The sequence below is a fragment of the Dioscorea cayenensis genome, chromosome 18 (assembly GCF_009730915.1).
Source record: "Dioscorea cayenensis subsp. rotundata cultivar TDr96_F1 chromosome 18, TDr96_F1_v2_PseudoChromosome.rev07_lg8_w22 25.fasta, whole genome shotgun sequence".
NCBI classification, from domain to species: domain Eukaryota; kingdom Viridiplantae; phylum Streptophyta; class Magnoliopsida; order Dioscoreales; family Dioscoreaceae; genus Dioscorea; species Dioscorea cayenensis.
The window spans coordinates 21,945,785-21,959,792 of NC_052488.1; the positions used below are offsets into that span (position 1 = coordinate 21,945,785).

Here is a 14,008-nt window from a genome sequence, read left to right on the forward strand (position 1 = left end):
GAGTGAGTTTGTAAGCATGTATTTATCTATCAAGATAAAATATATTAATTTTGTTGTGTGTAAGCGCTAGTGATAAAATAAACATACTTAATTTGTCGTATTCTTTATTTATTCCAATCAAAATCCTGTAAAACAAAGTTATTTATGAAATAAAATATATTTATTTTGTCGTATCTTTTATTTATTTTACTTAACTTAGAATTTAAAGTTGTGTATATCTATAAAACTAAAATATATTAATTTTGTCGTGTTCATCAATAAAACAAAACACACTTAATAATTTGTCGTATCTGTTATTTATTCCAATCAAAATCATATAAAACCAATTTTATTTATAAAATAAATATATTTGTTTTGTCGTATCTTTTATATATTTGGCTCAACTCAGAATTTAAAGTTGTATATAAATAAAACTAAAAATATATTACATTTGTTGTGTTTTTAATTTCCATTATATCTGCTAATTTTTTTTTTTTAGAAAAAAAGCATTTATTTTATGAACTCAACACATGAAGTCGTATTGTATCTCTAAAACAAAATATACCCCATATACATACACAGATGTGTTTTCAATTTAATCAATGTAGCTAAGCACATAAATTTGTGGCTATACATACAACAAAAAGGTATTTATTTTTCTCATATTTTCTATTTATTAATCTCAGGCCAAAAAATGTATTTTTATAAAATAAAATAAAATTATTTTATCATATTTTTTTACCCAACTTAGCATGTAAAGTTGCTCATATCTATGAAATAAAATTTGTTATTATATTTTATATGTACTCAACTCAATTCAACTAAAACAGTGATGTCAAATTGACATAACAATAAATGAAATTTTATTTAATTGATGGGTTTTTATATTAAGTAACTAAATAAAATTTCTAAGATTAATTTATCAAAAAAAAAAATTTCTAAGTTTACTGGTAATACTTGAAAATCCATGTTAATTTTCTACCATAAAAGAATTTCTCAATTTTTTTATACTAGCAAGGTTGTTATATTTTCAAAGTTCTATTTCTCACACTAACTTTTAATAATGGAGTTTGAAAAAGACTTTTGTTTATGTCTCTCTTTAAACTACTCTGTTTTTAATGTCTAGTTATTTAATATTAATTATTTTATAGTGTGGGATATTGGTAGTTGTTTGTAATTTTTATGTAATTTTTGGGAGTGTTTGTTTATTTTTTAATTTTTTTTTTTTGAAAAATTTTTAAAATTTTTAATGTGTGCTTAGTTATGTAGGGTTTCCCAATAATAATAATAATAATAATAATAATAATTAATATAATAATAATAATAATAATAATTATTATTATTATTATTATTATTATTATTATAAACTTGATAAACCATAACTTAAATTAAAGCCCTAACATATTATTTTTTTATCACTTGTATGATTCTCTATATACCTCCACAAATTCTCCATCTATAAATGGACCATGATCTTCGTGTATTCTCTAAAGCAATTCAATATATATATACACACATATAATTTCCCTTCTCATCCAAATGTTACTTCCAACAAGTACATCTCTGGAGAACAAGGTCCATTGAAAGCATAACATAAAAACCCAACATGATATATATATCTACATATATATAATTAATTGACAGTAAACAACAAGGAAGTTCTAAGCAAATTAAAAGTACATTCACATATAATTAATAATAAAAGATTGTTTGAATTATTGAAAAGAAAAGCTTCTGTCTGAGATCTCAGGGCATATATATATATATATATATACAGAGAGATATTCAGTACATCTCATTTAAGCTAGCCCTAGCATATATTATATTTGCAGTCTAATTTTCTTTGGAAAATATTCATGATTTTGATTTCTGCTGATCGAATTGCTGCTGCTCCTGCTGCAAGAACATATCTAGTCATTTAGATCTTTGGAGTGCAACAGCTGGTTCACTTCTTCTATATTTTTCTTAATCATGACCTCTTCCACTGCCAAACCAACACGTACACAAGTTACTAACTTCAAAACTATTTATTAATTTTTTAATAAACTAATTTAATGATGTGAGGTCTAATCTTGATTTTCTTGATAAATTTAAGGTTATAAAAAAGAGGTGTGATTAATTACCTATCTTGGACCCACGGTTGCTATTGAAAGTGAAGATCTTAGTCTTAAGATCATGGTTTTCTTTTCTTAGTAATTCAATCTGATTTTTAGCATTCTCAATCCCTATTGGCATAGTATTCACTTGATCCTGCAGCTCAAACAATAATACAATAATGTCACTGATGTAAAGATTAGTTGATTTTTTTCTTTTACGCGCTTGACTTGTTAATATATATAGAAGATTTTAGATATATCATGATCAAAGAAAACCAACATAGAAACTCATTATATTTTTCATAATTTTTTTTCTAAGTGTCGCAAACAATTAATCATGTTCAAAACTTCAAATATGGATAAGCATAGCCTCATCCATGGAGGACATATAATAAAAGAAAAACTAACTGATGGCCAATTTAAATAAGATACAACTATAATTCAAATACTATATTACTCCAAGTTTAAAAAATAAAATAAAAAAATCCCATATATTGGGAAAGAATAATTCACTGGAGAAACAAATCACAATAATTATCTCTATAAGATAACTCTATGTTTTCATATAATTTATATATTCCATCACTTTATACCCGTCAAGAAAGACAAAAACACAAACCAAAGTAATGTCAACTCTAACAAGTATATATATATATATATATATATATATATATATATGTTTACCGTATAAGATTGAACACCTTGCTCCGCATCCTTCAACCTCTGCTCCGTCTTCATACGCGAACGCAAGCTTGATTCCCTGTTGTTCAGCAGCCTGCATTCCCAGTACCCCATGTTAATTTCATGAATCTATAACACAAACCCTAATATATATATATATATATATACACTTAATATTTCAACACAAACACAAACACACACACATGTACACACACACACACACACACACAAACACACACATATGTATGCATGCAGGCATGCATGAGAACCTTCTCAGCTTCTTAGGATCAAGAGGGTGCTGAGCAATGGTAGGAGGAGGTGGAGGAGGAGGAGGAGGAGGCATAGGCAATCTTTTTCCTTTCTCTTGATTCACTGAACAGCTGCTTGAGTTCTCTCCCATCTCTTTCCCCATGCTCACCTTCTTCTTGTCATGCTCCCTATTCCATTGTTCATCAAAAAAGAAAAAACATCAATAGATTATATATATATGCATGAAAAAGATGATAAACAAAGAGAAAAGGAAAGCTTACATGTCTTGCCGGCTTTAGGCACTCTTGGTTTTCTTGTATGCACTGCTTGTTCTTTGTGTGGGTATTTATAGAGTTGAAAGGCTCTAGTACATTCTACTGTATATGGACACTTGTTCATGTGTTATAGGTTGGGGATGTATGACTTTCTGTAGGTTAGTTTTTAAAACTATTAATGTCATTTAATGTGGTTGACAAATATAATTGCTACTTAATAATGGGATTGGGGGTATTCACTGGATCATTTATGTGATGCGTTAAATTTCTAGAGATCATTAGCCTAAGATGTTATTTTGTGTGAATTTCAACTGAACGAATCTATGATATTAGTTTAAAAACTTTGTTAATAGTAAGAAGTGAAGTTGGAAGCGATGGGTGAACAAAAGTTTTTTTTTTTTTGAAAAAAGTGAATAAACTACTAATTTATTAAAAAAAAAAGAGTCCAGAGAGGTACAATGGAGAACAAAAAAATTGTATCATGTGTTTATTTTAAAATATTGCTTTCTATTTACTGAAGTTAAATTAATTAATTATGTCAATACACAAATATAATAGATTTATTTGTCTAGGACATTTGTCACCTGTTGTCAAACAAAATTTATTTGTCGTGTTTCTATTTACTCTAGGGACTGAGTTTGTAAGCATGTATTTATCTATCAAGATAAATATATTAATTTTGTCGTGTTAAGCGCTAGTGATAAAATAAAACATACTTAATTTGTCGTATTCTTTATTTATTCCAATCAAAATCATGTAAAACAAAGTTTATTTATGAAATAAAATATATTTATTTTGTCATATCTTTTATTTATTTCACTTAACTTAGAATTTAAAGTTGTGTATATCTATAAAACTAAAATATATTAATTTTGTCTTGTTCATCAATAAAACAAAACCCACTTAATAACTTGTCGTATCTCTTATTTATTCCAATCAAAATCATATAAAACCAATTTTATTTATAAAATAAAATATATTTATTTTGTCGTATCTTTTATATATTTTGCTCAACTCAGAATTTAAAGTTTTATATAGATAAAACTAAAAATATATTAAATTTGTCGTGTTTTTAATTTCCATTTTATCTACTTTTTTTTTGAGAAAAAAATGCATTTATTTGATGAACTCAACACATGAAGTCGTATTGTATCTCTATAACAAAATATACCCCATATACATACACAGATGTGTTTTCAATTTAATCAATGTAGCTAAGCACATAAATTTGTAGTTATACATACAACAAAAGGTATTTATTTTTTTTCATATTTTCTATTTATTAATCTCAGGCCAAAAAAATGTATTTTTATAAAATAAAATATAATTATTTTATCATATTTGTTTTCCCCAACTTAGCATGTAAAGTTGCTCATATCTATGAAATAAAATTTGTTATTATATTTTATATGTACTCAACTCAATTCAACTAAAACAGCGAAGTCAAATTGACATTGTGGACTTTCACCCAACAACAAACGGAATTTTATTTAATTGATGGGGTTTTATATTAAGTAACTAAATAAAATTTTTAAGCTTAATTTATCAAAAAAAAAAAAATTCTAAGTTTACTGGTAATACTTGAAAATCCATGTTAATTTTCTACCATAAAAGAATTTCTCAATTTTTTTTATACTAGCAAGGTTGTTATATTTTCAAAGTTCTATTTCTAACACTAACTTTTGATAATGGAGTTTGAAAAAGACTATTTTGTTTTTGTCTCTCTTTAAACTACTCTGTTTTTAATGTCCAGTTATTTAATATTAATTATTTTATAGTGTGGGATATTGGTGGTTGTTTGTAATTTTAATGTAATTTTTGGGAGTGTTTGTTTATTTCTTAAAACTATTTAATGTGTGCTTAGTTATGTAGGGTTTCCCAATAATAATAATAATAATAATAATAATAATTAATATAATAATAATAATAATAATTATTATTATTATTATTATTATTATTATTATTATAAACTTGATAAACCATAACTTAAATTAAAGCCCTAACATATTATTTTTTTATCACTTGTATGATTCTCTATATACCTCCACAAATTCTCCATCTATAAATGGACCATGATCTTCGTGTATTCTCTAAAGCAATTCAATATATATATACACACATATAATTTCCCTTCTCATCCAAATGTTACTTCCAACAAGTACATCTCTGGAGAACAAGGTCCATTGAAAGCATAACATAAAAACCCAACATGATATATATATCTACATATATATAATTAATTGACAGTAAACAACAAGGAAGTTCTAAGCAAATTAAAAGTACATTCACATATAATTAATAATAAAAGATTGTTTGAATTATTGAAAAGAAAAGCTTCTGTCTGAGATCTCAGGGCATATATATATATATATATATATATATATACAGAGAGATATTCAGTACATCTCATTTAAGCTAGCCCTAGCATATATTATATTTGCAGTCTAATTTTCTTTGGAAAATATTCATGATTTTGATTTCTGCTGATCGAATTGCTGCTGCTCCTGCTGCAAGAACATATCTAGTCATTTAGATCTCTGGAGTGCAACAGCTGGTTCACTTCTTCTATATTTTTCTTAATCATGACCTCTTCCACTGCCAAACCAACACGTACACAAGTTACTAACTTCAAAACTATTTATTAATTTTTTAATAAACTAATTTAATGATGTGAGGTCTAATCTTGATTTTCTTGATAAATTTAAGGTTATAAAAAAGAGGTGTGATTAATTACCTATCTTGGACCCACGGTTGCTATTGAAAGTGAAGATCTTAGTCTTAAGATCATGGTTTTCTTTTCTTAGTAATTCAATCTGATTTTTAGCATTCTCAATCCCTATTGGCATAGTATTCACTTGATCCTGCAGCTCAAACAATAATACAATAATGTCACCGATGTAAAAGATTAGTTGATTTTTCTTTTACGGCGCTTGACTTGTTAATATATATAGAAGATTTTTAGATATATCATGATCAAAGAAAACCAACATAGAAACTCATTATATTTTTTTCATAATCTAAGTGTCGCAAAACAATTAATCATGTTCAAAACTTCAAATATGGGATAAGCATAGCCTCATCCATGGAGGACATATAATAAAAGAAAAACTAACTGATGGCCAATTTAAATAAGATACAACTATAATTCAAATACTATATTACTCCAAGTTTAAAAAATAAAATAAAAAAATAAAAAAAAATCCCATATATTGGGAAAGAATAATTCACTGGAGAAACAAATCACAATAATTATCTCTATAAGATAACTCTATGTTTTCATATAATTTATATATTCCATCACTTTATACCCGTCAAGAAAGATAAAAACACAAACCAAAGTAATGTCAACTCTAACAAGTATATATATATATATATATATATATGTTTACCGTATAAGATTGAACACCTTGCTCCGCATCCTTCAACCTCTGCTCCGTCTTCATACGTGAACGCAAGCTTGATTCCCTGTTGTTCAGCAGCCTGCATTCCCAGTACCCCACCTTAATTTCATGAATCTATAAACACAAACCCTAATATATATATATATATATATATATACTTAATATTTCAACACAAACACAAACACACACACATGTACACACACACACACACACAAACACACACATATGTATGCATGCAGGCATGCATGAGAACCTTCTCAGCTTCTTAGGATCAAGAGGGTGCTGAGCAATGGTAGGAGGAGGTGGAGGAGGAGGAGGCACAGGCAATCCTTTTCCTTTCTCTTGATTCACTGAACTGCTGCTTGAGTTCTCTCCCATCTCTTTCCCCATGCTCACCTTCTTCTTGTCATGCTCCCTATTCCATTGTTCATCAAAAAAGAAAAACATCAATAGATTATATATATATATGCATGAAAAAGATGATAAACAAAGAGAAAAGGAAAGCTTACATGTCTTGCCGACTTTAGGCACTCTTGGTTTTCTTGTATGCACTGCTTGTTCTTTGTGTGGGTATTTATAGAGTTGTAAGGCTCTAGTACATTCTACTGTATATGGACACTTGTTCATGTGTTATAGGTTGGGGATGTATGACTTTCTGCATGTTGGTTTTTAGAACTATAAATGTCATTAATGTGGTTGACATAATTGCTACTTAATAATGGGATTGGGGGTATTAACTCTTGTGGGGGATCATTTATGTGTTGCATTCAATTTCTAGAGATCATTAGCCTAAGAAGGGATTTGTGTGAATTTCAACTGAACTAATCTATGATATTAGTTAAAAAACTTTGTTAATAGTAAGAAGTGAAGTTGGAAGCGTATATAGATGGGTGAACAAAAAGTTGTATTTGGTGTTTATCTTGTAATATTGTTTTCTATTTACTGAAGTTAAATTAATTAATTATGTCAATACACAAATATAATAGATTTATTTGTCTAGGACGTTTACCACCTGTTGTCAAACAAAATTTATTTGTCGTGTTTCTATTTACTCTAGGGACTGAGTTTGTAAGCATGTATTTATCTATCAAGATAAAATATATTAATTTTGTTGTGTTAAACGCTAGTGGTAAAATAAAACATACTTAATTTGTCGCATTCTTTATTTATTCCAATCAAAATCTTGTAAAATAAAGTTTATTTATGAAATAAGATATATTTATTTTGTCGTATCTTTTATTTATTTTACTTAACTTAGAATTTAAAGTTGTGTATATCTATAAAACTAAAATATATTAATTTTGTCGTGTTCATCAATAAAACAAAACACACTTAATAATTTGTCGTATCTCTTATTTATTCCAATCAAAATCATATAAAACAAATTTTATTTATAAAATAAAATATATTTATTTTGTCGTATCTTTTATATGTTTTGCTCAACTCAGAATTTAAAGTTGTATATAAATAAAACTAAAAATATATTAAATTTGTCATGTTTTTAATTTCCATTTTATCTACTAAAATTTGTTTTTAGAAAAAAAATGCATTTATTTTATGAACTCAACACATGAAGTCGTATTGTATCTATAAAACAAAATATACCCCATATACATACACATGGATGTGTTTTCAATTTGACCAATGTAGCTAAGCACATAAATTTGTGGTTATATGTACAACAAAAGGTATTTATTTTTCATATTTTCTATCTCAGGCCAAAAAAATGTATTTTTATAAAATGAAATATAATTATTTTATCTTTTTTTTTACCCAACTTGGCATGTAAAGTTGCTCATATCTATGAAATATAGTTTGTTATTATATTTTATATGTACTCAATTCAATTAACTAAAACAACGAAGCAAAATTGGCATTATGGACTTTCACCCAACAATAAATGGAATTTTATTTAATTTTATTGTGTAAATTTATTAACCCCCATAATTTAAATCAAAATGTGTATATGTATATTTATACCAATTAGCTTACCACCAAAAGTTTAAAAAGAGCGTAATGTAATAGAGCATATCAATAAAAGATATATACTAGATTTCATGGTATTAGGCTATTAGTTTACATCATTTTTTTTTCCGATGAATAGGTGACAAGCACTCTCCAATTAAAAAGTATTAAAGGACAAATAAATACGAAGGTACACCACTCACAATGACATGAATGAACTCCTAAAGATAAATTTATCATGTCATACAACTCTGGAGGATTATTCAACTAAGGAAACTATTGAACCGGACGACTTACACTCTCCTTCAAATGTTAAGGAGACACCTGATAGTGTTTATGACTCGGATGAGTAGATCTCTTAATTTGAGAGAAACCTCAGGGAATTAATGCCCAATTTGCTTGGAGGAACTGAATCAAGTATAGCTGAGCAACCCAGGAGCACTCGAAGAAGTGAGAGGCCCAAGAAACCATCCTCTCGTTTCAATGAAGAGGCTGGTTACATCGCCGAACCACCAAAATCAACTAAAAAAAAAGGCGTCGCGCGGCAACATCGGGGAAGGTACGACTTCCAAACCTCTTCTACTTTCTGATTGGAATAATGCTCAACTTGCCAATTATTGTTCTGCAAATGATTGTTTTAATTATATCCGCATGTTAGAACAATCCCGTATTGCCTCCTTAAAGGGGTTGGCGTCCTCTGTCGAGGATTGCGATGTTTAATGTGTGAATATGAATATTATCACTTGGAATGTGAGGGGGTTAGAGAGACCGGCTAAGCAGTTTCTGGTGAAGGACTTTTTGCTTATGCACTTTACGGATGTGTGCTGCCTTCAAGAATGTAAGCTTGAAGAGATATCTCCCGCATCTTAGAGGAAGATCTGCGGGAACCGATTGGATCAATTTCACTTTATTCCACCTTGCGGCATGGCTGGTGGCATCATCTAATGTTGGAACAGTGCGACCCTAACTAGTAAACTTTTGTTGAGGGGTGACTTCATTTTGACGGTGGAATTCTAAATGTGAGAACTTGACTTGGTGATGCACTACTATCTATGGGCCTAATGCCATGGGGCTAAACACATGCTTTTTGGGAAGAGTTACGGGCAATTGTAGGTACGCAAGGGGTCCTATGGATTATTTGTGGGGACTTCACGCAATCTTTGATATGGGGGATAAGAATTCTGGGCGGCTAAATCTGGAGGACATTCGAAGAGCAAATTCTTTCCTCTATGATCTTAAGTTTCGGGAACCCCCTACGGTGGGAAGAAGATTTTCCTAGACCAATGGATAATCAGACCCGACCTGGGTGAAATTGGACAGATTCATCGTCAATTGTGAATGTGCCAACTTATTCCCTAGGATGATCCAGAATAGTCTACCGAGGTTAGGATCTGACCATGTTCCTATCCGACTTGAAGTGGGTAACCACTATTCTGAACCGAGACCTTTTAGGTATGAATTAGCGTGGTCCATTGCATAGAGTTTCCATGACCTTGTCAGAAAGTGGTGGGAGGAGTGCTCTCCGGTCAAATGTGGTGCTTTTATTATGGCTAAAAAAGCTACCAGGCTCAGGAATCTGCTGGACACTAGGCGAAGTTCTTGTTTGGATCCATTGAACTCAAGAAGCTGGCTTTGCTACACGAGTTGGAAAATTTGGATTTGGCCAAAGAGAATCGACTTTGATCTGCTGTGGAGTTTAAATAGGAGGAGGAGGTTCTGTTGAAACTTTCTGAAATCCGCAAGCAAGAAGAATTATATTGGAGACAAAGATCCAAGCACCAATGGTTGAAAGAAGGGATGACAACACCAATTTCTTTCACGCTGTGGCTAATGGTCATAAGAACATGAATTTTATTCCTAGTATCAGCCACAATGGTGATTTAAAGACTAATCTTAAGGAAACTGGGAAAGTGTTCTCTGATCGCTTTCAACAGTAATTTGGCCTTAAACAACCATCTCTATTAAAGATCGATTTCAGAAAGCTCCTGGAAAATAAGGCTATGGTTGACTTGTCCCAGTTGGAGCAACCATTCTCACTAGAGGAAATCAAAATCGCAGTTTTTGATCTGGGAAGGGATAAAGCGCCGGGTCCGGATGGTTTTCCATTACAATTCTTTAGACAATTCCGGGAGATAATCAAACTCGACCTGCTCAAACTGTGTGAGGACTTCTTTTTTGGGAGAGCCAATTTAGAATGTATTAACTGGGCTAATATTGCTCTCATTCCTAAGGTGGAGACGCCAGAGATACTGGGGATTTCCGCCCGATCAGTCTAATTAATTCATTTCTAAAAATCTTGTCAAAAATCTTAGCATCCCACCTATGTAAAGTGATGAACTCGTTAGTGGACTCAGATCAATCGCCATTTTTGAAAAGGAGATGTATATTGGACAATATTGCCACTACAGAGGAGCTAATTTTTTGTCTACATAAATGGACTCCCAGGACACATTTTAAAAGTGGATTTTGCCAAGGCTTTTGATCTAGTGGATTAGGATTTCCTCTTCGATCTTCTACTTGCTAGAAATTTTGGGGAAAGATAGGTCGACTGGATCAAGAGTATTCTTTACTCCTCGAAAACTTTGATTCCGGTTAATGGTTCTCCAAATGGATACATCAGATATCAAAGAGGGTTGAGGCAAGGTGATCCTCTGTTACCATTATTGTTTGTGTTAGTGACGGATGTCCTGAGCTCGATGTTCGTTCATGCTCTCAATTCCAAAGTTTTAATTGGGATACCGCTGGGTTAGTTTGGGAGTAAATGCAATTTGCACTATGCGATGATCTTTTGATTTTGACTTCGGGTGGGTTTAAAAATCTTAGGATTATCAAACTGACTCTTTATCAGTTTGAAGGTATGTCTGGGCTTGAAACAAACTTTTTGAAAACTTGTCTCTACACATGTAGATTGGGCGAGCTCCCTGAATTGGCAGCGGCAGCAACTTTACATTGTAATTATCTGGGTATTCAGATTTCTGGTAGAAGACCATGCAGGCAGGATTGGGAAGGGGTTATTCTCAAGGTGAGAAGAAGACTCGCATCCTGGAAAATGCAACATCTCTCTTTAGGAGGTCGGCTTACTCTCGTGAATTTGATTCTTTCAAAAATTCCAACGTATTGGATGCCCATCTTCCGTTTGCCTTGCTGGGTCATTAAAGATATTGATTGTATTAGAAGAGATTTTTTATTGTCAGGCCCTGATATTGACCACCTGGGTTGTCGTCTGGTCTGCTGGAAAAATCTATGTCGACCCCGGGACTTTTTAGGGTGGGGAATCTTGGAGCTCTCTAGCATCAACCAGGCCTTATTAGGGAAATAGTGGTGGAAATATATGATGGATTCTTCTTGGGAAGATGTGGCCACCATACAATTTAACTACGGTATGTCACGCTGGAATATATGCCCTAATCAGACGGGAAGGATCTCCTTCTTTTAAAAAGGTGGTTTGAGCTGCTTACCGTCTCTTAGGGGTTGTATTTCATATAAAATTACTACTGGCAAGGAGACTCTTCTGTGGAAAGATAATTGGTTTAATGGTAGGGCACCAATGTATTTGTGGCCAGAGGCTTACAGAGAAAATCTACAACCCAACGGCACTGTTTATAAGCTTATCCATCTTTTTGACGAGCCTCCCTTCGCGGGAATTGGAGATATGGGGCATATCTGAGAAAGATTACGGACGTTGGTTAGTCTGACGGGTGATAAGAAGTGGTGGAGGCTTACAAGAAACGGGATGTTCTTGGTTAAGCCTTTTTATAATTTCCTAATTGATGGGGGGCTAAGATGCCCAATGTCGAAATTTTTTTTGCGAAACTGGTACCCTAATAAAATCAACCTCTTCAACTAGCTTGCTTGGCAAAACAAAACTCTTTCGATGGAGTACCTTGCATGTAGGAGATGTAACGGAATGCCTACTGATACTTGCGTTATGTGTCATGGGGGGATCAGAATCGGTTGATCATCTATTCATTCACTGTTCCTTTGCCAAACACTTGTGGGACTACTTCAACAGACTACTTCAACTTCCTCAACCACCTTCATCTTTGAAGAACCTTTGGGGACCATGGAGATCTTGTTTGCTCCCTGCCAAGAGAGATTTTGGGAACTTAGTTGTGAAAGCGATCATTTGGAATATTTGCCTTGCTAGGAATGATTGTATTTTCAATGCCAATGTTTTGCATGCACATTGTATTATTCTGAAAATTGATCGTATGATTATATATTGGTGCTCTTCCATCGCAGAGGGACCTAGAACGAAAATTGATGAGTCTATCACTGTCGTCAAAAGGAGCTTGGAGTTTTTAGGTCCTCGAGTGAAGGAATTTGGGGAGACTTTGCCTACTGAGGAGGGTTATGGTCCAAGCGCAGGCTAGGCTTCGTGTTTGATGTATTTATGTGGGCTTTGGGCCCTTCTTGTTTCTTTTCTTTTTTCCTGTTGTTCTCTATTTTATTATTATTTTTTTTTAATAGAAGTGGTTTATCCGCTTTAAAAAAAAACTCCAGAGGAGAGAAACTCCACAAAGGACCCACCATGTAATTTTGTGAGTTGAAAGGTTTAAATCATAGTTATCAAACCCGGACCGGCCCGGCGGTCGGACCGGTTGACCCGGTGACCCGGTGCTTCAACCGGTCCGGGTCTTTAATTAGACCGGTTATGCAATCAACCCGTTTTGACCCGCATTGACCCGCTTTGACCCGGTGGTTAGACCGGTTGACCCAGCGGTCGGACCGATTGACCCGGCGGTCGAACCAGTTGACCCGGCGGTCAGACCAATTGACCCGGTTTGATTTGTAATTTCAATTTTGAACTTTGGTTATATATTGGATTGAGTTTGGTTTGATACTTTGATGATAAATTTAAACTTTTATTGTGAATTAGTATTGTTATGTATTGATATTATGTGAAGTTTGAGCTTTTTTCCTCTTTTCTACTACTTCCAAATCAAAGATTAGCAATTGTTTTGTATTTTTTTCCATCAAATTATTTATTTGATAACTAATAATTCATGGATATTATTATGATATATCATTATATAATTAAAAACTAATTTATAATTTTAAAATTAATATTTTAAAATATTTTTATTAACCCAGTATTAACCCAAATGACCCGACGGTTGAACCAATTGACCCGTGACCCAGAGCCTTGACCGGGTCAATGCCCGGGCCGGGTCTGATAACTATGGTTTAAATTCGAGTTTCTTCCGAATGCAAAGCATGTGAGATGGATGGTCTACACCCATAGATCATATTATCTATAAAATAAAATAATAAAATGATTTAAATTTTATTTTATATATTTCACTACAATTGTCAAAGCTATAGCCAATTGAAGTGGGCGTTCCCAAACCTTGTTATTATT

The 14,008-nt window shown here is 32.0% G+C and overlaps 2 protein-coding genes across 4 annotated transcripts; both read right to left on the reverse strand.

Moving 5' to 3' along the window:
• Positions 1-1,623: 1,623 nt before the first annotated feature.
• On the reverse strand, positions 1,624-3,314 carry LOC120282433 (tumor necrosis factor ligand superfamily member 6-like). Of its 2 annotated transcripts, none has more exons than XM_039289248.1 (5): positions 3,287-3,314; positions 3,026-3,193; positions 2,760-2,850; positions 2,103-2,229; positions 1,624-1,963 (listed from the first exon to the last, which is right to left on the reverse strand). In XM_039289248.1, coding segments are annotated over exons 1-5 (462 nt in total). In that variant the 5' UTR covers positions 3,289-3,314; the 3' UTR covers positions 1,624-1,889. The 2 variants fall into 2 exon arrangements, with proteins under 2 accessions (XP_039145182.1, XP_039145181.1); XM_039289247.1 differs by having other exon boundaries at positions 2,996-3,193.
• Positions 3,315-5,527: 2,213 nt separating this feature from the next.
• Positions 5,528-7,104, reverse strand: LOC120281604. Of its 2 annotated transcripts, none has more exons than XM_039288286.1 (4): positions 6,935-7,104; positions 6,670-6,760; positions 6,015-6,141; positions 5,528-5,875 (listed from the first exon to the last, which is right to left on the reverse strand). In XM_039288286.1, exons 1-4 carry the CDS (start codon positions 7,069-7,071, stop codon positions 5,802-5,804), a joined length of 429 nt encoding a protein of 142 aa, XP_039144220.1. In that variant the 5' UTR covers positions 7,072-7,104; the 3' UTR covers positions 5,528-5,801. The 2 variants fall into 2 exon arrangements, with proteins under 2 accessions (XP_039144220.1, XP_039144219.1); XM_039288285.1 differs by having other exon boundaries at positions 6,905-7,104.
• Positions 7,105-14,008: the final 6,904 nt, after the last annotated feature.